At 26.1% G+C, this 26,124-nt stretch overlaps 5 protein-coding genes across 5 annotated transcripts; 4 read left to right on the top strand and 1 right to left on the bottom strand.

The window, feature by feature from the left end:
- Positions 1-121: 121 nt before the first annotated feature.
- LOAG_03959 (hypothetical protein) lies at positions 122-1,078 on the top strand (the record flags this gene model as incomplete). The annotated part of the gene is made up of 3 exons (XM_003139496.1): positions 122-184; positions 408-622; positions 1,003-1,078. The coding sequence occupies 3 exons, from the start codon at positions 122-124 to the stop codon at positions 1,076-1,078; spliced, it is 354 nt and encodes a 117-aa protein (XP_003139544.1).
- A 296-nt stretch (positions 1,079-1,374) lies between these two features.
- LOAG_03958 (hypothetical protein) lies at positions 1,375-2,889 on the bottom strand (the record flags this gene model as incomplete). Its single annotated transcript, XM_003139495.1, has 4 exons — positions 1,375-1,479; positions 1,881-2,045; positions 2,482-2,595; positions 2,755-2,889. The coding sequence occupies 4 exons, from the start codon at positions 2,887-2,889 to the stop codon at positions 1,375-1,377; spliced, it is 519 nt and encodes a 172-aa protein (XP_003139543.1).
- A 10,584-nt stretch (positions 2,890-13,473) lies between these two features.
- LOAG_03957 (hypothetical protein) lies at positions 13,474-18,755 on the top strand. Its single transcript, XM_020446463.1, has 7 exons — positions 13,474-13,634; positions 13,898-14,152; positions 14,985-15,105; positions 16,589-16,702; positions 17,230-17,387; positions 17,857-18,011; positions 18,442-18,755. The coding sequence occupies exons 2-7, from the start codon at positions 14,030-14,032 to the stop codon at positions 18,539-18,541; spliced, it is 771 nt and encodes a 256-aa protein (XP_020303200.1). The 5' UTR covers positions 13,474-13,634; positions 13,898-14,029; the 3' UTR covers positions 18,542-18,755.
- A 1,994-nt stretch (positions 18,756-20,749) lies between these two features.
- Positions 20,750-23,364, top strand: LOAG_17033 (hypothetical protein; the record flags this gene model as incomplete). Its single annotated transcript, XM_020449692.1, has 5 exons — positions 20,750-20,863; positions 21,349-21,485; positions 21,854-21,953; positions 22,687-22,912; positions 23,273-23,364. Exons 1-5 carry the CDS (start codon positions 20,849-20,851, stop codon positions 23,362-23,364), a joined length of 570 nt encoding a protein of 189 aa, XP_020306742.1. The 5' UTR covers positions 20,750-20,848.
- Positions 23,365-23,886: 522 nt separating this feature from the next.
- Positions 23,887-26,008, top strand: LOAG_17032 (hypothetical protein; the record flags this gene model as incomplete). Its single annotated transcript, XM_020449691.1, has 5 exons — positions 23,887-24,101; positions 24,429-24,502; positions 24,797-24,909; positions 25,545-25,675; positions 25,954-26,008. 5 exons carry the CDS (start codon positions 23,887-23,889, stop codon positions 26,006-26,008), a joined length of 588 nt encoding a protein of 195 aa, XP_020306741.1.
- Positions 26,009-26,124: the final 116 nt, after the last annotated feature.

The following is a 26,124-nucleotide window of genomic DNA, read 5'->3' as shown; positions in this document are numbered from 1 at the left end:
TTTCGGATCGGATAGAAATACTGATATTTATTTCTTTTCTTTTTAATTGTATCTTTTTTTTTTTTTTTTTGAAAATATTATAAGCAATACTTACATAGGATTAAATATAATAACAGTAATTATGATAGTAGATGATTACGATTTCAAAAATGTACGTCACATCTATACGTATACGTATGTACACGTACGTAGAATGACAAAATGCACATTTTACCATTTACTTTTACATTTTTTTTTTTTTTGTTATATTGTATTATTGCATCACATGTTTGCGCCATATTAAAAATTCGAATGATTCATAATGATAGCATATAAACAAAGTTACAGTTATAGTTAAAATTTATAAATGGAATAAAAATTTTGCTTATTCCAACAAATGCTTCCAAAATGAAAAGAATGATTTATAGCTAATATTGTATGAACAGTCTGTGTTTGGTACTGTGGGTACCAAACGCAGTGTGCTTGGTGCTGTAGGGAGTGTATTGGATACTGTAGAGACAGTATGCGCTTGTTACTGCAGGGAGAGAAGGAAGTTTGAACAAGGCAAATACTATTGCTTTAATACTGTGCAGAGGCAATTAATGTTTCTTATTAACAAAAATAATCTTCGAAGGAGGATAAGGTATATATTATTTTAACGGGTAATTACAAAATGTAACATTATTTGGATGGTTAATTAATTATGATAAGATATGATAAGGTATGGAAATGGTTGTATTTCTTTCTTGAAAAGATTGTTTTTAACTGGAAATTTTTAATAATTCATTTGTAATTTGCCAAGTTTCTTGTAATGTTTCCCTGTGGGAATGATTATATTGTTGGTGAATTTTGCTGATTAATTATCAAATATAAATAATATTAACATATTGCACATTCATTTCAATACATTTTACTATCCATTTAAACAAATTTTTCTTTGAATTTACTCATATTATTCTTACGTATTCCTCCTATATATACTGTGTTTCACATAATTATTTTCAAAATTTAATTACATTAAAGGAAATTGAAACTATTCAATCAATTGGATAGTATGGCAGTGAAATATTACCGTAATTATAAGTTGAAAGTATTATAATATATGCGAAATTTATGACAAAATTTGGAAATCTGGTGACAAATTAAAGTTAATGTCAAATTATAAATTGAATTATCGATAATTTGATAACAAATTATAAAATGGATTGTCAATTCAAACTGAAGTAAGAATTGGAATTATAATGATGAAGTTTGTAAGTATTAATATATATGCAAAATTGATGAAATTAAGGAAAATTGCAATTATCCGCGCAAATAATTCATCTGGTAGTGAAATATTATCGTAATTATAAATTTCTTCGGTCATGTTTTTATGCAAAATTTCATTCAATTATTTTAATTTGTTGCTGTTTGTAGAACAGTAATTTTTGTATCAGAAGTATTTAGTAGGATGTGATTTTTACCACCACAATAAGCAATCATTCCATCTGTGATAATTACCTGGAAATCTTTATCAAACAATTAAATAATATAATTGATTAATTAATTTTAGCGAATGATATCATAGAAACGAATATCTTGTTATATAGAGTAAATTATTTATTATGAAACAGCATGTATGGAACAGCAGATAGCTGATAATTTCTATTGGATTGATAAAAAAATTTAATCAGGAAATTTTTTTTCGGATTGATTTAAAATGCTATACCGAAGAATAGTTTATGGATAGCATTAAGTTAATAATTAAAATGTTATGAATTTTTTCAGTATGACAACAATTTAATTTTTATGACTTATTCCAAGTTTTTGTTTTATTCCTTTTAATTATTTTAATCAGTTTTAATTTTCTTAATCGTATTTTTCAAAATTTCTTTGATAATTTTTTTATCACCTTCTTATACCTGTATGACATCATGAAATTGCTGTTTCACATTGGCACAATGCAAAACAATAATGTGTGATTTTGGAATTTCAAATTGTCCATTCAAAATTGTCGTATATTTTTTTCGCTTCTCTTTATGAGTTATTTGACAACCTTCACCAAGATATAATTGCACTTCTTTACCCTAAAAAGAATATCACTTCTACTAGACAATGATATCTTATCATATAGTATGGTAAAAAGAAAATGGTCTATACGGTATTTTTATACAAGATAGCATTAAATTTGCTTATCAAAGTTCGTTTGTATGGTAGAAATGTAATAGAAATAAATTTTACGATGCTATTCTAATTATCCACAGATGATATTTAGTAAAATTATCATCAGATCAGCTAAAAATGGAAAAGCATAAAGTTGAGAGTATTTTCCTGATTAGCAATGTTAGGATGTTATCACAAATGATAATATTATCGAGATTAGCTTTAAATTATCATGATTGTTGTTTGTTAATGTTGGAAAATTTTTAATTACTTCTTTTCCTACAAAAAATTTCTGCTAATATATTGCTAATTAATTTAATTAAATTGAAGAAAAAAAGTTTTTTTTTTTTCAATAGTTACATCAACAACAATGTTTGTATCGAAAGGAATATAAATGGGTATGGAAGACTGTGCGATAATTGATGTTTGATGATTAAATGTAATAAAGAGCATTGGTATTACTTCTCGAATTATCTGCAAATATTTCAATACTTTACGTAAGTACAAATTTAACTTAAAGTTTATAAAAATGAATAAAATAATGAAAACTAAAATACATTTTTATATTACTTATTGCTAAAAAAGAAATGAATATAAAATAATGCCCACATATAGCATTCATTATTAATTAACCTGAAATGCATAATAATCAGTTTTCTTCTGCTTTTTTCCATAATACCATATTGATACGGGACCTTCCGATATAATTTCATATGAGCTCTCATTCGGGATAATCGGGCATTTCAGTAATTTCAGATTTCGATTCATTATGAAAAACATCCTGTAAACTTTGATAGAAAGTTAAATTGAGCGGAAAATTGTTACCAGTTATTAGTTATGCAAACTATCGGTTATTAATTATTGACAAAAGTTGTCACTTTCACATTACGTGCTATTATCGGTTATCAGTTATTATCATCAGTTTATTAGCTAATTATTATCAATTTTAGTGGCATAACAAAGTATCATTATACAATGTTATGCTCATAAAATAAAATCTGCTGATAATTATCAATCAAATTGAACTGAACCTTCATTATCGTAGTAAGCCAATAATTATCGCAGTCTAATTTACGGTTATTCAATAACTATCTGTATTACTGAATCGGAAATCGAAAAAGGAAATGAAATCGGAAACCTTCTTCTTGCAGAAAATGCTCAAAGTATTACTTGAAGTATCCTGATGATATCAACTGACCGATAAACTTCTTTACAATGATTAAAAATGAAATAATGGAATATTGGATGGAATTTTAAAAAAAAGAATATATATATATATATAGAATTTAATACGAGCTAACACAATATTTCAATACAAGTAGTAATTAACAAGTGCTAGAAGAAAGTTCGAAATTATCAGAGTTATCTTTTTATATCTAAATGTTGCCAATTTATATCTGACTTCTGCAATATTTGAAAATACTGCATATAATAAAGGTATACCGTATACACAACTCTGCTTTGATGCTGTCAATTAAAACCACTGTGTAAAACATACTTAAAATACTGTATGAATCATACAGTATGTTATAGCCCAACCCTTCAACTAAAATACTTGTGGAATATAAGCAAAATATTGCATAAGGCATAAAGTGTATGCTTGTTGGTTAGTTCCCGCAATTAAAGTACTGTATGGAATATATGCAAAGTACTCTATGAACCATACAGTATACACATGCAGTATTCTTTTAGCAAAACCGCATTTTCATACCTGTTCTTTTTGGAAGGTTACGGTTAAATAAGAAACTGATTTTTCGTTTTTTTCTTTACTTAATTATTCATTAATTTATTAATATTGTGAATGAAATGATATTTTCAAGAAATTAAGAAAAAAACTGTTTAAAAAAAATACTTATCGAATTTGCAAGTTTAATAAAGCAGAATAATTAATGTTAATAATTTGGAAATAAGAAAAAAAAACGAATATTGTGAATAAAATTAAAATCAAAAAATTTCTAAAATAAAACGAATATTGTAATATAAAATTAAATCATGATTACTTCTATACACTTATATCAACACATGTAAACATCGTATTTATGTATGTGCATTGTATTATTATTATTATTGACTACTCTGTTGTTCATTTCAATGAATTGATTGTTGATAGCAGTATTATCTGCTGGCATCAATTTAATTAGAAGAAAAGCACAATTAAAATTAAAATGAAAAAATTACGGAATTCAAATTTCAAAATTAAAATTTGATTTAAAAATAAAGTGAAAAAATCACGAAATGAAAAATTGTAATAAATGATTGATAAATTTCAAATAAAAAAAATGAAAAAAATTATTTTAATTTTTGGTATTTCATCTTTAAACTTTGAAATTTCATCGCATTTTTTGAAAAGAGCGAAAAAAAAAATTTTTTTTTTCGTTCTATGAAATGAAATATTTTGTCGGCAATGAAGTAAAGAGAATGAAGAATGCTATTAGTGTATGATAGATAATATGAATTGCAGCTGCATAATGCAAGCAGAAAGATCTTTAAAAAAAAATGTAAATATTACAATTTACAATTTACATTTAATTTACATTCAATTTACAAATATTACATTCAACTTTAAAATGTGAATTTTAAAATTTCAAACCGAAAGTGTAAAATAATTTTAACTAAAATAGCAATATCTATTTTACTGAAATATCTAACATTAAATGGGATAATGCAATGTTTAAATATTTAAATTAAGAAAAATGTGATACAAAATTAAATTATAAATAAATTCTTCAATATATATATGCATATATTAGCAAACGAATTCCTTTTTTTCAATTTCAAATTAACATAACTTATATTTCCAAATGATAAAAGTAAATTGATAGAAGCAAAATATGATTATGGTAGTCGAGATTTTGTTTAATTACTATAATATTATGTTTTTTTCTTCTTTTTAATTTGAATTTACACTATTTACATCATTCGTACGTATTTTAGCTGCATATATCTGATTTAAAAGGTAAACAAGTAAAATTTGAAAAAAAAAGCTCGAATAATAAAAATACGCATGCAAAATTTAAAATAAAATCATAAATATTTAGCATAAAAATAAAACATACGAAAATTTTTTATGCTAATACGTTCGCTTAATATAATTGCAATTAATGATTTTATATTCATTTACATAGTAATTACTATCATTTTATTGATAATCTTTGTTTCAATTGTTTTATCCACTCTTTTTCTGTAATTAATTGCATAGTAATCACTATTGTAAAAATTTATTTCTTTTATATTTGAAAGTAAAATAAAATTGAAAGAATGAGGAAAAAAAAAGTGTTTTTCTCACATTTTGTTTACTTTCGCCAATTCTAATATGTGCAAAATCAATTTTGGTTTTTTCCCGAGGAAAAAAATAAAACAAAAAGCAAAATTCAAATGAAAAAAAAAGCCAAAAAACGAAAACAAAATTAAAACATATTACGAATATATATGGGAATTTAATAAAAAGCAAACACAAAGAAAAAAAATATTCCATGTGAAAAAAAAAAATCAAATTTTTTCCGTTTCTTTTTTCAAAAATGATGAAAAAAAGAGGGACTGAATAATGGATTTTTTTTCTTTTCTTTGAAAGAGTATGTAATTCACAAAAGTAAAATAAAAATTTGACTGTCATTTAAAAGATAGCAAAAAAGACGAAAAAAAAACGGGTAATTGAAAATTTCAAGGACGAAGATATATATATATATATATTTCATTTATTTATTTATCTAACTATTTACTTATTTATTTGTTTGGTTATTTAGATAAGGAACACTGGAAATTTTTAGAGCAATTTTTAAAATTTGGGAAAAAATTTTATAATTGTTCATTTTTTTTAGTGAACTATTCATCTCAGTGAATTAGCATATTGTGAATTGAAATGTAAATTTATTTTGGTTATTAGATATTGTATTTTCATATGAAGCTATCAGCAGGAATGAAAAGAAATGATGGAATAGAATAGAAATGAATTTGAAATGTTTTTCAAACAATTTGATCAATTATACCAAAGAAAAAAAACGACAAAGTACACTTAAAATATATTTATCCATTTTTAAAATGTCTAAAAAATTTTCCTGAAAAGAGAAAAAAATTCGGAAAAAGAACATCCGAAAAAAAAAAGAATCGAAATGTATTAAACAAATATATACTTTAAAATATTAAAATTAATTTGTTTTTTTTTGCATAAATGAATCATCTGATAAATGAAGAAAATGCAAAGTGAAAAATTCACAAAGAAGGAATTGTTTATCATTTTGTTTCATTTTAATCATATCTCCCAATATAATCAATCTTGTGATAAGTTTCAAAATGATTGATTATTTGAAATGTTCGTTACTAAATTCTTAGATTTGTAAATGTCGTAATCTGACAAGCGACATTTGTGCCCATAAGTAAAAGATTGTATAATTTTGTAACAAATTTAAATTTAAGAAATTTTTTAAAAATTTAGTCTTTGTAAACTCTTTGATGAAAAATTTCCCATTTTATAATTTATCTTTTAGGAATGGCTCATTTATAATTTATTGAATTAAATAATAAATTTTTGCAAAACAAAATTTGTTAAATTAAATATTATGTTTTTGTGAAATACAATTTATTAAATTAAATTTTAAATTTTTGTGAATAATTAAGCAAGTTATATCCTTCAACATGACATATATCAACCGTTAACTTTCATTAAATTTAATAATTATCATTTGTTTATTTCTCAAATATATGCATTTTTAAAATTTATTCATTTAACTTTAACAATTACGAATATTGCACCAAACAAATAAGTATACATAAAAACACATATTTCATTTTAAAATATTAAAACATTACGTTCTAATGATTTTATAGCTTACATATTTTCGTACTCGAAATTAATTATTTCCAATAATTTTTCCCTATCATTTCAAATTAGTAATACATTATTAGCACACAGATTTCTAATATATTCATGTATTTACATATTGTATTATTATGCATTATGCATTAAGTCGTGTTGCTTATTTAAACACGAAAAATAATTTGCATATCAACCATTTCAAATTAATGTCATTAACATTTACGCATGATGCATATATGATGCATATATATGACGCATGATGCATATATCGTTGAGATTTAGTAAACAATTATTTTAATAAATAAGTATTCTTATAACGAATATTAAATATTGAACAAGGTCAATTGGTCAGTGTGGTTTATTATTTCATTTCCTTTCATATCTATCGTACTGGTCAAGGACGATATTTTTCATGTCATTTTATTATTCTAAGAAATGACATAAAATTAATCGTAAATTGCATGTCAAATGTTAATACATCATGGCATATATTTATATTACAAACACATTGTATTATTAATATAAGTAATTGATTACCGCGATTATGAGTAAATAAATTCGTTTAGTATTTAGTTAAATGGTACATTGATTTATTTGAGTTTATCCGAACTCAAATAAATTTAATTTTAAGTCATTTTTGTGTACTTAATTTCATGAAATATATGTAGATGGTATAGGATTTCAAAAATTAAAAACTTTATGTATAAACTTACTTTGAATTGAAACATTTAGTGACTTGAACATATTGATTTTATTTAAATTTATCCGAATTCAAATACATCATGCATATATCTATATTGCAAAAATACTGTTTTTGTTAATATAAGTAATTAATTACTGCGATATCGTTTTATCAAATATAAATCATTTTTGTGCAATCGATTTTTATAAAACTTATTGATGATAGTATAAAAACTTTAAATCTTAAATGCTTCCTGTTTGAATTTAATATTGATTTAAATGTATGCAAATAATGTATTTTATGATTGTTAAAAGTCCTATGCGTTGGTCATTTTTTTTCCTGTATAATTTAAATAATATTCAAATTTATCATTTATTTATTTCTTCAATGTAATTTAGATCACAATACAAATTTATTTAAATCATATTCCAATTTATTTAAATCACATTCCATTTTATTACAAACAATTCTGATATATCAAAGTTTCAATTTCCTGTTTTTTTATTAATATTTTTTTGTTATTAATATTTTATTATTTATAATGCATTGCTCAATTTTTCATAGCCAAGAATAACTGAAGAAATTATCATTAAATTTAATTAAACAATTATAAATTTAGTAATGGAATTCTTTTTACAACAAAATATATTTTATAGAATGTGAAATAAAAATTGTAAGTGAAATAATTTCAGCATTCTATGAAGAATTTCATCATTTCCTGTACACATCTATATGCTATGTTAAAATTAAACTAGTAATTTGTTTATTTCTTATATTCCCATCGATTTATTGCTTAATTATTTATTTATCACAATTCATTTGTTTATTTATCATTCCATCACTTATTTACTCAGCATTCATTTATGTTTTTAGCTTAATTGTTTATGCATTTATTTATTCATTTATTGTTTAATTATTTGCGCATTTATTTATTCATTTATTAATTAACTGTTCATTCATTCATTCATTTATTTGCATTTTTGCTTAATTGTTTATTTGCTATGCATTCATTTAAATTCAAAAAAAATAAAATAAAATAAAATAGAATAAAATTAATTATCAAATAAATGGAATGAATAGAAAAAATATTTTTGTTATTGAAAGATGTAAGTAGCTATTTTACACTTTTTTTTTCCTTGCTTTAACTTATTTACAACAATTCAATTTTTTTTTTCTAGTCTATCATTATTTTTTCATTTTCATTCTATTTCTATCGTTACTATTAATACGTCTTTACTTAATTGTTTATTTCATTTCTTGTTGTATTTTCATTTAACTAATTATTTCTTTGTTTCTCTTTTATTTGGTTATTCATTCTTCATGTTCACTATTATTTGTTGTGCTTTTGCTTGTTTATCATTCTGTTATATTTTAATTTTACTATCATTAAATTTGCTTATTTCTTATGCTTTTTCTTTTTTAGTTAACATTCAATGTATTGTACTTCCTGACATACAATATTCCCGATTAGTTGATTATGTCACTTTTTAATTGTCACAATACATGTCATCAAACGTAAACAGAGAATAATTATTATAGAAATATTGACGACCAGTTTTTTTTTTTTGCTTTTAAATTAAATTTTTTCGTTTTTTTTTCTGCTTTCTATCGATAAATTAATCGAATAATGTCATAATGTCAATAATGCTTAAGATTTTAGTGGAAATATAAAATACTTATTCGTACACTTTTATTAGTTACTATCCTATGTTACACTTCATTAAACATTTTAGTTACAATAATTGAATGATTAATTAACACATGGATGAATCATTAAACAATAAGTAAAAATCTTAACTAACCAAAAAAAAAAGTTGACCAGGTAAAGTAATTGATTTGATTAAATATACGTACCCAGTCGATTATTTGTTTATTCATATTGAAATTTTCAGCATTTAACATAATCTATATCGCAGGCATTCTTTTAATTTGTTAACTTTATGAATACTTTTGAAAATAAACAATTGAAGTAATATTAAAATTAAATGATTAAAATAATATTAAGATGTTAAAATTTTTTTAAAAAAGAAAAAAGATGTCAAAAATATTTTTTTAAAAAAGAAATATCAATACCATTGTCTAAAAGTATCATTGACGTACATTTGATTATCAACCTGAAATTATTATCCACATTTTCATAACAGAAGTGAATACTTTAGCAGCTATTCTAATTACAATCATTTTTATTCTTTTGAAGATTATTTTTGTTTTTCAAAAGAAAAAAATTTAATATTTACTTTAATCACTCAAATTTCGATAATTTTAAATAATTATCAGCGGGAACTTTTGCATAAATTTTAATTATCAAAAAAAAGAGAAAAAAAAATCTTTTCATTGATTATTTTCGAATTTTTTACAAGAATTATTTTTGATGAACAAATGCTACATGTTTGTTTGGCTAATTAATAAGGAAATAAGCTTTCAGCTTATAGTACTTCAATCTTGTTTTATTAGAAAATAAGCTTTCAGCTTATAGTATTTCAATCTTGTTTTATTTTGTAATTAAATTAAAAATCTTTCATTGATAAAAATTTCATTTATAGATTATTGCTAAAAGAAAAAAAAACCGGATACTTTATACATGCTTCACGTATTATTTATATGGAATTAGATGGATAATTTTACTTTGAAATATTGCAAACATTCAATTTACCATTTAAGTTAATTTGATTCAATTTAATATATGAAAAAAAAGAAACTTTCATGATATCCTATAAATACACTGTTGACACAATTTAGTTAATATCACTTATCCAATGATATATGTGTTAAAAAATACAGTATTCAAGATACAGTAAGATGCAGATACAGTAGGGTACAGCATTTTAATCATTTTTTTCCGCACAAAAGAAGAAACTGAAAAATTGTTATATTTTTAATTTTCGGAATCAAAGGAGTATAAAATTTTTTTGTAGTCCTGGGATAATTTGTCATCCGTTAGAAACATTTACGGAAAGAACCATTTGCCGAAGCAGAAATAATTTTAAAAAATGGGAAAAATTTTAATCTTTTTTCTAGAGAAACAACAGAAACTCAGAAACTGGAATAAATTTTCATCTTATATTCGGCAAACTGGAATGAATTTTCATGCTTATATAGAATCAGTAAAGACTGTAGATACCTCCTCGTCTCCCGATAAACTCGGGAATTATAGGTATTTGAAAAAACTTCCTTTAAATTCCTCATTTGAAAATGCATTTGCAAATATTTCTTATTGAATATTCGAACTTATTAAAAAGGTTACTGGAAAATAATAAGTGGTATTCAAACGATTTTTTCTCTTTTTTTTCACTTTACCAATTCCATTCGCTTTAATTAATAATGTTATCAAAAAAAAAATAAATGAGAAATTAGAAAATATTTTTAATTAATTAAAATTTGTATTGAAATTTAATAATGAAAATAATGACAAAAGAGTATTCAGAGAAAAAAATCTGAAAAAACTGAAAAGTATTTCTAATTAATTAAAATTCGTATTAAAACTTAATAATGGAAGTAATGGTGGAAGAGTGTTTATGTGTATGTGAGGGAAGGGAGAGAGAGAGAGAGAGGGAGAGACAAGGAAAGGAAGACGAAAAACATGACAAATGCATTTCCCTCATTATAAATCATTGAAATTACTATTTATTTATGAAATGAATAACAGCTATAATTAATGAAGTAAGGGAGAGGGAAAGAAAGAGAGAGAGAGAGAGAGAGAATGAAAATAAAAGAGAAATTAATCATTATTATTTATTATTGTTATTATTGATATTTCATTGAAAAATTTTGCCAATAACATTTTCGCCTTTTCGTTCCTTCCAAATCGATCCGATCGAGTTCGTTGACTTTTGTTCATTACTCATTCGTCGTGTTGTTGTCAATCGTTATTTGATGAATATATTTCAAATGTCCATCTTTTCCAGTCCCCTTCCATCCTCTTCATCCAACCTTCTCTCTACGACACTCTGTAGATCTCCAATGTCATCTTCTTGTCATCTTTCCATTCCCCGCCCATACATTCATCCTTTCCACTTTTCTCATATTGATAGCAAGCAATTCTCCATCTTCTTTCACTTTCACACAATCTGTCTATCATTTACATTAATATTATATGCTATCATTTGTAATTAATGTAACTCTCTAGATCTCCAATGTCATCTTTCCATTCTTTCCTTTTCCAAAAAAAGACTTCACTGATATTTCATTTTTTATATTTTCATTTCAAAATATTTAAATTAAAAATCTTTTTCTTTTTATATGCAATGAAAAAAAAAGAATTTTGTTATCAGTAATATCAGTAAGTGTTAATTGTCAAAATTAATTATTTATATTTAGGTTATTACTTTTTCTTTTTTTTTTTTTTTTTGTTTAATAAATTTGTTATATTTTTTTTCTCTTCATTTTAATTATTATTTGATAAAAGTTTGTATAAATTAACAAAAGTTATTGTAATTTGCAAAACATCAATTTAATTAACAATTATAGAATTTTAATTATGACATATTTAATTGCTCACATATACATATACATATATAAATTATTTAAGTATACGAAATTATTTATTTTTATTGTTGTCATTTTTGTTAATTTTGATTAAAAAATTTTGTAAATTATTTCGCTTAAAAATTTCTCGTAAATTTTTCGCTTTTTTTTGCATTTTTCTTTGCTTTTTTTTGCCTTCAAAAATTTTTGTTGAAAATTTATTAAATTTTAAAATACAAAATGTTTTGTAATAAGTCATTGTCAAGATTAAATGTTAAGGTTAACAAAAATCCTTAATGATTGATATTAATAACTATGTTAATTTATGACACTTTTCTCAATAAATAATGAGTGATAATATATGGATTTCCGGAAATTTTTGTTGTTTCAAACCGGTATTAGCTTTAATGCACATATATAGCTGATGTATTGTTAATAAATTATTCGGAATAATTCCATTCAATTTAATATATTTGATTATAACTCTCTTCAAGAAAAGCTTGTTTCATTAATTTTTCTGTTTCATTATTTCATTAAATTTTTATTCTTTTTTTCTTCATTTTCATCATTTCAACATTTTTTCTTTTTCATTTACTAATGATTAAATTTATTGAATGAATTATTACTCCGTTGGAAAATGGAAAACGTCAAACCGGTTCTATTATCCATTTAATACTTTCATTAAAACCGATTATAATTTTTTTTTAAACCATTCATTCATACTTTTATTATTATTGAATACATTAAATCATTTTAGTTTATTATCTATTTCTTGGAATACTATTTCCTGTATTAATGATCCAAAAAAAAAATCAGAAAGCTTTTCATTTTTCCTTACTTTTTTACGTTTTTCAATAAATGAATTGGTTTAAATATATATAAATGTCAAATAGGAAAAAATGAATTTCATAATCGATTCATAAAGAGAAAAAATTCAAACGGCAAATTGACAATAAAATGCCTAAACTTAGTAGATCCAGGTGCAGGTTAATTGAGGCCTGATCATATGTTAATTAATTAAATTAGGTATAATTGTTTTTCCATTATTTTTATCAGGAACAAAAATCTTCATCTAATTATGCAATCTATGATAATTGTTTTACTTTTGGTTTCACTAGAATTTGATTTTATTTAATTACTAAAATTTAATTCAATAATTAACAACGGATTAAATATTGATGATAATTACCGCAATCGTAATTCTAATTATAATTTTAATTACAATTACGATAATGATCATTCAATAAGTTCACATTTATAGATAAATAAATAATTGATCATATCGGTAATGAATGAATTGTTCTTTCGCTATTCATTAAATTGCAGACTTTTTAGCAATTTTTGAAAATTTGTTTACAATTTTTAATTTTAATACCGTAATTATTTTCGTATATTTCAGAATTTTCAAGATCTGAAAATCTTAAAAATGATAATGACAGCCTAAAAAGCAACGACAATTGTCCACCATTGATCATTCTTGTGAAATTGTTTGGAATGTTAAAAGTTATTTCCGGCAATTACATTTATTGACGAAATAATTTGAAAATTTTTGCTGTAAGATTTATGCGTTAAATACTATGCGCTAATTTACAATTTCAGGTTTTTTTTTTTTTTAAGTGCAAAATGAGCTCAATTTGACCTCATTTACTGACCTCATTTAACTTATGCATCAGTTTTTTTTGTGTGTTTTCGAACTATAATTGCTATTATCATAATGCGAAATTATAAGACGATTAAACTGAAATCAATTTGATAAAATCAAAACTAAAATTGATTTCAATTTAAATTTATTTCATCCAAATATTATTAATTTTCAGTAATAATACGCTAATGATAAGCTGTTATTATCTCAAAGATTATCACTAATTTTTTGCGAAAGTTTTCTTTTTCTTTTTTTTAATTTTGGAATGAAATACTGATTTGCTGATTTATGAAATGATATTATCTTGATGTGTTGCAAATATTTTCACTACGTTCCATGGGCTTCACTATTTGCTCTTATCATTTCCATTCTTGGCTCTGTCATGTTTATCATTCTTTTCGATGGTGCATTACAAGGATTTGCTGAACAGGTTCTCATTTGTTTTAAAAGTTTTTAATTATTTTAATCGAATTCTTCTTCTGTTAATTTTTAATTTGCTAATGTTTTAATACTTTTTCAAAACTTTTTTCCCTTGAAGTTTTGTTTGATGATGCAATTTTACTTTTTGTTTACTTTTAATCTTTCAAAATTACCTTTGATTTTTTCGAATTTGCCATTTCCCTAATTAGTTTGATTGGCTAAAAATTTTAATTTAATTATTATTTCATTTTCTAAAATTGTATCATCATATTTTTTTTCAATTATTCTTGATGAAATAACTGAGAATAACAAATATTTATTAATATTTGCTATAACCGATACTTACCATTGGGTAAACATAAACGATCTCTATTATGCAAATGTCTAATGATAAGAATATTATTTTAATGAAAACCTGAAATAAGACCTATTTGTAGCCTGAAATATACAAAGAAATTAGAATTTGAAAGAAATAACCTGAAGTATAACCTGTTTCTGATCTATTTCTACTCGATGATATTGTAAATAAGATAGAATTTAAATTATATAACATAGGAACCATTTCTGATTCTAAATTATGTAAATGAATTATGATTTCAATTATGTAGTCCAAAAGAAAACTTGTTTTTCAATATGCAGTCAAATTAGAATTTAAACTGCATAATTTAAGGTAAGACTAATTTCCAATACAAAACATTTACACACGCATACAAATTTAAATTCTAACTTGATTACGCATTTACTTAAATTATATAATAGAATTTGAATCATATAATTTAAATGAGGCTAATTTCCAATATAAAATATTTAGGCACATTTATATATGTTGGAATTATTTTTAGCTTAATGTATTAGTACCAGTGGGTACATTTTCGAAATTTCGATGGCTTCTTATCATCATTACATTACTTCTTATCATTGCCGTTATTGGATTTCTATTTGTTGGAGCAGCTGCTACATCTGGTAATTAATTTAATTAATAAGTTTTAAAATATGGCAAAAATTTAGCTGATAAATGCAGGAGTAACAAGAGCTACAAGAAAGTTTTTAATCCAAAAATTTAAAAATTTCGAAATAAAAATAAATCTTTCAATTATTATGTAATTAATTTTATGCATAATTTGGTTGATGAAAACGAAAATTACATTCGATTATTTCATCTTTTCTTTTCCTCTTTGATTATAAAGAAAAGAAATTTATTTATAAAAATTAATATTTTGAAAATTCAAATTAATAAAATTTTTAACAGAACTTTTTTTCACTTTCTTTAATTAATGGAAAAAAAATGTTCTTGAAATATTTGAAAAAATTAACAATTTGATTGGATTACAATGAAATGGAATATAATTAGCCGCTGAGAAAAAAAAAAATTATGGCCAATCTTTAATTATCATAAAGTAGTAGGCCGTTTCTTTTGGCCAATACTAACTAAACATCACGTTTTCCCACAATTTTATAATTACACTACTATTGTAAATTGTAATAGTTTGGTGAGAAGGTCATAATTTGCTAGAAATAATGGCAGTATTGACCTTCGATTTGTATAATTTCGAATTTGTGACCTATTCTGATGCATCATATTTATTCATACTGGATAATGATAACCTCTTCCTTATCGATTATCCGATTTATTCTTTTTTTTTTCTTTTTTGTCATATTTCATGAAGGTCAGCAAGAAATTATTCGACTAATTCATTATTGCATTAATGAGGGGAAGGTGACTCCTCAAAATGACTTTTTTTTCCCCCTTTTTTAATTGTTAATTAATACACTTACTACGATCCATTTACTGAACTTCTTCAGTTTTTCGTTTTTACAAATTCTTTAAAATATTTAAAAAATTAATGATTGAAGTATTTTATTATTGTTCATTTCAATTTTTTTTCGGCATCTTTTTATGTCAAAATTAATAGAATGAACAATTTCGATAATTCCTTTTTAATTAGTTAATTAATTGTCATATTTGATAAACATCCTATTAACTAATCCACATGCAATTTTTGATGAATAATTTACTGTATTTGATATTAAATATGCTACCATTAATCTATGTTATATTTACTATCTTATTATGATTTTTTTGAATCGTAAGTTTAAAAAAATCTTTTAAAATTTTAAATTGATTTTCTTCATCTAAAACAATTAATCAAATAATAAATTATTTGCAAAAAGAAAAAATAAAAACAAAGATAAAGGAAAGAGTGCGCTTAACATAAAATCAAGAAAGTTTAAGAATTTCTAAAAAAAATAAAAAAACTTTTGCAATTTTTAACACAACAACTTGATATAGAATTATCTTCATTTGCATGAAAATAATTAAATATTTATCGATTTTATGAAATTCAAGCTTTCAAAAAAAAAAAACTTTCAAAAATAAAAATAATTTTTTTATTAAAAAAAATGAAGGCGAAACAAAAAAAAAAGAATAAAAAATTTTGTATTTCAGTATCAGTTCGTTATCACAAAAAAGCAGATATACCAGATGAACGATCATTTCTTATTCGAACTGTTACATCACCATGTATTCTTGGCTTATTATCATTGGTACTTAGTACTTTAGGTTCATTTTTCTCTTAAATCATCTAAATTTAGATCCTTTTAAATTATTTAATTTTCCTTCGCCTTTTTTTATTTCATATTCATCTTTATAGATAATTAATTGATTTTTGTTTTTCTTTCAATTAATCAAATTAATTTTTCTGTTCTTTTCTTGATTAAATTATTTTCGTTTTTTTTATTTTTATTTTTTAAAAATATATCTCAAATAATCGTTTTTTATTTGTATTTTCAGCTTATCATTGATACTTAGTACTTTAAGGTTCTGGTTAACACTAATCACACAATATGAATATATAATTTTTATAAATATTATGACATATAACATGAAAAATGTTATCAGTATATAGTTTTTATAGAAATTGTAGTTTTATCACATGACGTATAATATGAAAAATGTCACAAAAAATAAAAATCTTAATAAAACATTAAATGATAATTAATTAAATGATTGATAATTAAAAGTTAGTCGTTAATTAATAACTAATTACTAATATTTGAATGATTAGTTCTTTTATAAAATATTTGCAGTAGTATTTTGGTGTGCAATTGTATCAATTAATGCCGTATTTGCATCATTTTACATCGTATTTATTAGCGCTATATACTCATTTTGTAATATGGTAGATAATCAGTGCTTTGATTTCACCGTATTACTACCTGCTATTATCAATCGCATTAGCAATAAGGTAAGAGAGTATTTCATTTTTTTTATTTTTTATTTTAATTTTTAAAAATATGATAATGCTGAAATTTTTTAACCAATAAATGAGTAAATGCATAAATAAATCTTGTTATAAATCAAGATTGTTTATCGAATTCATTGCATATTAACTTGTAATATGTAATAAAATTTTGTATTCTTTATAATTTTTTATGCCAATTACAATTTTTCATATTATCTTGCATATTTTTTGATATATTCGACAAATCATTATGAATCATTAATGTGCAAAAAAAGTAGCTTATTTTATTATACTGACTTATTAATATTAGCATTAATTGGCAGGATTAGTTAACTAGTTCAATTATTAAATAAAGCACAGGCTAATTTATCTATTTATTTCTTTTTAAATTATATTGTGATATACCTTAGTATGTTTGAATTGATGCTTAAAAAAAAAGAAAAAAACAAAACAAACTCTTGTTAAATTGTAGAAAGTGGATTTGAAATTTTGCAAAGACAAAAAGAAAGCATTATGCGCGGCTGAAAATAATCAAATATGGCCATTTATTGGTGCTTTATTATTTTGTTTTCTTACTCTTGCAGGATTAGTCTATTTTCTAATGTGTATGAATGCTAATTACACAAGGTTTGTTTAGTAATTTTAAATGAAAAAAATTATTTTTCACTTTCTAAGTTAATTACATAACTAAATTTACGTTTGTTCTCATTTATTTTACATGATAAATAGGCAAATTTGATCAAAACAAATCAAAGGTCAAAATTTCGAAAATCTTAATTTGAATAAACAAATAATAAATTTCCTCTAAAAAAAAACAATTTTGAATTAATAATTTATTGGTGACTCTTACAGTTTCCTTCTTTTCACAGTCTATGAGATTTGTCAAAAAACAAAAAAAAAAGGAAAAAAAGAGATTAATAAACAAATGATCTCTTTCAGATCACATCAAAGAAGTCATTTTTGGTCAATTAAAAATAATTTCATCGCTTTAAATAATTAAATATGGCATTCCAAAAGTTAGTATACCATAAAATTAAAAGAAGTGGAAAAAATTTAGGATTCGTTCGGAAAGACGAGCACGTAAAGGTGAGCATTATGCGATGAATCAGGGTACGGTTGATTCGAACTCATTCATCCTTACAAATATGGGAAAATAGATGAAACAAATTTGTAATCAATCTATGATATTAAAAGGATTAATAAACAAATGTGATAATAGTAATAACAGCTTGTCAATTACGCAAATGTGATAATAACTTATCAACTAATGCTTTTTTTTCCGTTAAATGCTTCTCGTAGTAATACATTTAATATGACACAATGAGACAATAATATGTCAATACACAATAATATGGCATATCTCTATAGACCATCATGAGAAAATAATGCATTACTGCATGATTTGAATGATACTTATGACAAAATTATGATATTAAAAAATTATGACAAAGACCTCTGCTAATATGCAAAATGTTGAGTGACATTGGAAAAGTTAATCGAGATGTACGGATACATCACCTGTATGATCCAGAAAATACAAAAAGAGAACCAAAACCCGGAAGAAAAAATAGATACGAGTCCGCCAAAACATAATATCGACGTGTTGCTATAATATATTGCTAAGGTGAAAGATAATCTATAGGATATTACGATTACCGGTAGATCTTATATACCACCAAGAGACCTCGGAAAATGATACATTTAGTTAAGATTGAAATATGTAGATACGTGACATGACAGCAAATACAAAGGATGGGTAATCGTATCACAAAACAATTGCCCTATTTTAATACTTCGGCGCAACATATGAGCGCTTCACGTACCTTGTCTCATTGTCAACTTTCGTTTTTCGAGTTGCATCTTATCTAATGCATATTTCCATACGATTCCTGACCGTCAATCTCAACTACTACAATACAAGAACTTCTGGTGAAATAACTCCATCCTCTCGAATTAATTTTACTACGGGAAATCTCCCGGGAACGCAAAAAAGAAGCAAATGATAAGGACGAAATTGTGCTGCATTTTATGATCCGTTTCCAAGACGGAATTCTTATTTAAATTTTTTATGCCGGATGGAGTGTTGACTTAGTGTGAAGAGGTTTGGGAGTCGTAGTGTGTTGGTCGTACGTGTCCTTTGCTTTACACACGTCCACGTTCGCTATACTTGTGAGAAAGTGTTTAGATGTAATTCACATATGAAATTTTAGATAACGTTGCATAGTTAAATATGAATTCTGTAAATCGATAGCATAGGTAAATCCGTGAAACTCCGTTCTATATCTATTGGAAATTACTTATAATTGAAGGGAATTATATTATTTATAAGCTAATCCTGCAGCAACATTCCAATACTAACAATAAATTTACGAATTCTCCCGTCTCCCTTGGGATTTCTTGGGGAATAGTATGGATAACTTGCTGTTTCTTTTTTTTTTAATGTTGAGATGCATTTTGTTATAGACTTGATTATTCACAAGGCTGCTTGAAGACTTAATGTTTAATTTTGAGTGCATTGGTAATAAATTTTGCTTATTTCAAGAAGAACGAACTTTACGTTAATCTCCGATTAAATGGTAGCAATGGGATGACCATCGATCTGTTATTCCATTCTTTTTGCTATTATCATTTTTTTTTCAGTTAATAATCTAAGTTTAGCAGCTTTGTGATCAGTACTGAAAAAATATATTATTTCCTATTCCACAGAATTTTTGGATAAGCAATTTATGATTATTATACCACCAATCGTAGTTAAACAGTAGTAGTAACTGTAACTATATTCAGATTATTATTTTAATTATTATGATTGTTTTCAGCAGAACAATTGAGAACCGAAATCATCCTCATAATTACCAATATTTTCATGCCTACGATAAAATCGTACGAAATTTTTGATAGCCATTATCACTTTTCGTTATATTCTAACACAAAGCTTTTTCCATGTTTATCCCGATTTCATAATCATCGTCATTTCTCATAATTATAATTGAACAATGCGAATAGTTTCCTTATTCCTAATCACTATTTCACTGTCATTACCGCTATGTTATTGATCGTAATTAAATCACTAATATGATCCTTTATCGTCCTTATTACTACAGTTGGCTTCCGGTATTGCTCGATACATTAGCGTGCGAAGACCGGTTTTGAGCAACGTTCATATTTTGTGAGGTTATGCGTAAGGATTCCAACATATGGTAGAAACCATCGGTTTTGGTTTGGAGGACGGGAATTAGACGTTTATACGGAAGTCGTAAAGGAGTTGGTTACTACTGTGCATATATATATATATACACATATATATATATATATATATATATACATATATACATATATATATATATATTTCGCGTAGCATATATATTGGCTTATCATCGTTATGGATGATCAGTACAATCGAGAGATGCAGGAGGATGATTCGGTAGAATTGAAATGGGATTCCGATAGTAGCAAGAAAAGACGATATGCTGCAAAACGTGGTATGCACTTCTTTTTGCGGATTTTTTTTCTTCTCACTCTTCTAAACAATATCGGGAACTCACTGAAAATCATGTGCACTTACATGGTCTTGGATTGGGAATAGCAACTTTTGATCGAACTGAAAAATGATTTTGAGAAACGCTCAACAAACTGAGGAGATAGAGGTTGCTAATAGCGAAAATAAAGAGAGCCATTTTTGCTGCTCAAAGCTAAACTTGCTTAGTGCAATTGTTTGTCAGGTAGCATCCGTGGTTCTGGTTAAACAATCATGTCGGATTGGATATGGTTACCACACATAGGAGGAACAGTGAAAACTATCATATATATCAGATGGTGAATATTAGCATGAAGATTAGCATAACCTTTGTTGAAATTCTGTAAGAGAAAACTGATATTTTACATACAGCAAACATTTGGTTGTTTAGCATTTGACCCGAGTAATGGGATATATATATATATATATATATATGCATACTTTTTTCAGCGTTCTTTGTCCAATGATTCACATTGTTCTGCACCATCATCATCGCCGCATTCAAGCCCCATTGATGCATCAATGCCCACTGATTTCAATTCTGGTGAATTGAACGACGCAATTCGAACATACAGTCGTTGCAAGAAGTTGAACTTTTATTTAATTTCTGGACTTTTTTGCAAAAAATCTGCATGATCAAATTTGATATAAGAATAATATTGAGTAAGAGCTGTATGGGATTTGCTTAATAATGTGCAAATGCATGGAAGTCAATATGTTATAAATAAGCTATTGAAACCCCAGATAAGTGCGTATTATAAAAGCTCGTCTATGCAAAGCCAAACCAGTCGTAATTTTTATTATCCTTAATAGACTAAAGCAGATATGTTGAGCACTGAATAAAGTATTGGATTTCTTTAGAATGAAGGTAAGGTTAGAACGCCAGTAAGAACTACACATTTCCACAGTGAGATGTTGCCAGACATCTTTCTGAATGATTTGGTACTTTTTGTAGTGATACGCCACCAAGAAAGTCAGATGATGAAAATGGGGATTGGTGGATACAGCTTGATGAACTGCCAACACGAGATGAGGAAAACGATTCACCTTTACTGGTAATTTTGTATATTCGAACATTGAATTAGTATCTTTCACTGGAGCCTTAAAACTGTTTTTTTTTTCGCTTTTTTTCTTTGTTTGACATGAGATTCATTTATTGCATGTTTTACTCATTTTACGTCTTGTTTTTTGTTTTTTCGTTTTTTTTTTTTTTTTTTTTTTTTTTACGTTTCGGGAACTGGTAGGTTAGCATCATTTTTTGATTTGACATATTTTTCTGACTTTGAGACTTACGCGATGATGTTGAGTAATGAGGTGGGACAGTTCATTTTTTGTTTATTCTTTGGAGCTCATCCGGCCTGAACTTAGTTTAATTCGTTAATGCAAGATTATTAATACTTTTTACACCTGATTTTGGGCAGCGTTTATCTAAATGACAGGTTAGTTTTACAGGAGTTTTGCGAACATCACTGAAACATGAAAAAAAGCTAAAAGTTCTACTGGTGTCAAAACATAATTTCTGAGATTTCTGGACAGCACAAATATGCTGATATGTAGGCTAACCAAAAGTGTATCTTAATTCACGGGTTATAATTTTAACCACACGGAGTCTTAACGACAAATATCACTATGCTTCTTCAAAAGACATTGACGACCGTTTCCAGGACTATTAGAAAGAATAAATCACGCATCACATGAACGAGCGATCGGAGGTAGGAGGTCTCAGTAATTATAAAGAATAAGGAATATCAAAAGACTGTTAATAAAAACGAAAAAAAAATATTGCAGATTCGAACATCAGTGAGCCCAGTTTTCGCTGAATCGATGAGTTCCAAAAGTGAGCTAGAAGATGTAGTAGAAAGCGTAGAAAGCCCACAGACTAAATTTGATTTGGAAGATGACGGGCAAACACCATATCCATCGACACCATCGAAACGCCAAAATGTGGATTGTTTTCATGAAAATCTTGAATTCTCGAATATACCAGAAATACCACTGCCATCAGTTTCTCATAGTATGTTCACCATTTATTGGTTTATTAGGTCAAATTTTGGTGCGTTCTAACGAAGTGCATACATGAATGGAAATTTTGGATATGTGACTTCTAGAAAGATATGAATTAAAACATTTCGGATTATTTTAAGGACATCATATATAAAATGATTGCCCATATCACATTAAGTCAGTGAGAGTCAGTCCTGTAACTGCATTAGATTATGATAAATTTAATTGACAGTTACTTAGTCATGGTCGTAATGGAAAGTAGTTTTTAACGATCGACTTTGGGGAAATAGACTTATTTGAAATTATACTGTCTAAATAATATGCTGTGAATAAGCTCGATTCGTTTACCTCTTTTACATCTCATTTCTAGGTGATGGAAGTGCATGGAATATTCCGGAATGCTTATTTGTAGAGCAAAGATATTTTGCAACGTTCTTTCATTCTTGTTCTCCTGAGGTCTAATTGTAGTCTTTCCTTAAAGGTTTCAGATTATGAGCTCTCTCAGTTACCGTTTTTGGACTAAACCTTCTTGACATTCTTTAGTTGCTGACTTCATAGCTTTCCGAAAATCGTGTGTACATTATGGCTATTTTCCCTCTCTATTTGCTAATTCGTTTTTCTCCCCCTTCTTTTGAATATTAAGCATTACAAATCTCAGGATTTAGTGGTGTTCTTGTTTAAATTAAATCTGTAATCCTCGCAATTTAATTTTATCTTGGCGATTTGTTAATTTACGATGAAGAAATCTTCCGTATATTTTCACTTTACAGTTCATTATGCAACAAGTCAATAATCAACGGTTAAATAAAATTGTTGATTGACTATTAAGAGCACAAACCTGTTACCTCATGTACTGCTACGTTTGGCTGCGGTATCTGAATAACTTAGGGAAAGGATATCCAATAATGAATATTAAATCATTAAAAACAAGATAAATGACATGAGATTTATCGCAAGATTTCAGACAGTCCAGCTGGTAGAGCAATGTCAAGCTCGGCTCCGGCATCCACCGTCGAGTCGTCATCTTCAAATATTTGTGATCCTTTGCAACGGCCAAATACGTTTGACGTTAAGATATCACCATCAGCACATGTTCAGTTAAATGCTGTTGCAAATGAAAGGCCAAAAGAATGGGAGGATTTCACTGAATTACCATCTGGAATGTTGACTCGTTTATTTGATCAGCTACATCGTACAAGGTTGTTTTCCTCTATAAAATGATTGGGATTTTAATTCTCATATGAAGTTTCTCGAAAATAAAAGGCGAGGTAAGATGAGGGACAAAGAGATTAAAATGGAAGGAAACATAGCTGCTGAATACGAAACGTTGGAAAGAAAAACATATTCCAGAAGGCATACGCAATATGATGAACTGTGAAATAAAGCTGGCATACCTTAATGAACTGAATAGTTGAATTTTATTAATTTTTTGAAATTAGAAATCCTGCCACTTGAATCATACACTGTTTACGTCTTTCATCATATTGTTATGTTTGAAGTTGCTTAATTCTGGTTTGCTTTTGCAGGTGGGTGGTCCCCGTGTTACCCAATCAGGAGCTGGAAGGACTTATGGAAGTTGCAATTGTATTAATAAAACGAGGTATTTGTTTTGGCATTAGATATTAATACTAAATAATGAGGTTTTCTTCGCAGTATATTTTTAAAATGGTGCAGTGAAAAAGAGGAAGATAAGATATAGGAATATTTGAACTAAGTACCAGCTGTATTTGACTGCTTGGTTAACTGTAGAGTACTGGGATCTATAATTCTTGCAAACGCAATTGTTATTCTAGTTATATCGAAAACATCATGTTGAAAATCTAACTGATATTGAGTTAGCTCAATAGGATTCTCTGCTGGGAATAGCAATATTTAACATTTAACAGCATTGCAGGAATTGATAAAACGTCGAAATTTTTCGAAGGTTTCCTCGAAAAAGGATTGCTAGTTGCTTTTGATAAGTTGATGAATGACGAGGCGATGAAAGACTGGAAGATCGAAATCCATGTAATTTCTCATAATGATATGGTTTTTTAATTAGGTTTCAGTTCTGCATTTTCTCGAGTTTTAACGAGTTTTAACTTTATATTCAATATTTGAAAGTATGCTAAAATTAAGTTGTGAAGAAGTTCTTATGGAGAGTCACCATAATTGACTTTGGGGAAAGAGATGGAATTGCAGGGATGCCTTACAATCAGAAAAAATGTAAGCAGAAGAAATACTTTATACGATAGAAATAAGTTCCCATTACCCTTAGGGAATTCCAAATGCATCTTGGGAATATTTTTCGTATTAAAACAGTAATGTATTTTTAAAAGTCAAAATGTTAGGTTGAAGGGCAATAGTTTCAGTTAGAATGATCTTACGGTGATTTATCAATTAAGCGGTTCTTTCTTATTCAGTATTTAAGAGTGTTGAATTTACCTTATCTTTTTAGAATTCTCATGATCATGACCCTTTTATTTCCAAATTTATCAATGGAAGATTTGAAAACGAGTACTGATATATCTTTAGCGCTTTCGTGTTTTTGCACAATTTCCGCAACTTTTTATGTGCTTATTCTTTAAATGGTTTAATGCACGAAATGAACACGGAAGCATGAATTTTTTTTATATAGAAAAAATTTGAAATTTGGATTACAGCGATTCATTTGGCTAAGTGTTGCACGATTCCTCGTAATGTTCACGGAGAAAATGCGGCAAACACTTGTAGCAGAAGATTTTCATCATGCGTACTGGAAAATACTGCAATACACCATGTCCAGCAATAGTCGGTATGCTTTAAAGCTGCCGAGTTTTTTGTTCAGTTCTTTGAAGTATGTTCTTTGTATGCTTTTTTTTTCCGTATTGCTTTTTATCTGTTGACATATTATAAGGAGGATTTTTTTCATCTTTGGTTTCTGTCCATCACTCTTGAATTTTGTCTTCTTTTACATATCAAAGTAGAAGTCCTAATATCCTGTTTTTTATCAGACATGCTTTAAAAAAGACTTAAACTTTTTTTCAAACTTAATGTTCCAAAAAAATAGGTTTCAATTTCAAATTTTGGTAGGCGTAAAAAATTGTGCGTAAAACAAGGTTGGAAAAAGGGTTCTCGTGGACGTTGATAATTTTGGTGAGCTCTAGGAATTTGAAGAGATTGGATGATTTGGAATTTTCAGCAGAAGAATTAGATTACTGATATTAACTTTGCTTTTTTTTCTACAATGCTCTTTTCTGTTTT

Source organism: Loa loa (genome assembly GCF_000183805.2).
Source record: "Loa loa unplaced genomic scaffold supercont3.35, whole genome shotgun sequence".
NCBI lineage: Eukaryota > Metazoa > Nematoda > Chromadorea > Rhabditida > Onchocercidae > Loa > Loa loa.
Note: the sequence above shows the minus strand (reverse complement) of the source record. Positions and strands in the feature narration are given on the sequence as shown.

What these genes read in the sequence shown, in the direction of transcription:
- LOAG_03957 (XM_020446463.1), top strand. Translation starts at nt 14,030, where the DNA reads ATGTGTTGCAAATATTTTCACTACGTTCCATGGGCTTCACTATTTGCT. An exon ending in TGGAGCAGCTGCTACATCTG is followed by an intron (nt 15,106 to 16,588) that starts GTAATTAATTTA and finishes TTTGTATTTCAG; the next exon opens with TATCAGTTCGTTATCACAAA. An exon ending in ATGAATGCTAATTACACAAG is followed by an intron (nt 18,012 to 18,441) that starts GTTTGTTTAGTA and finishes GAAAAAATTTAG; the next exon opens with GATTCGTTCGGAAAGACGAG.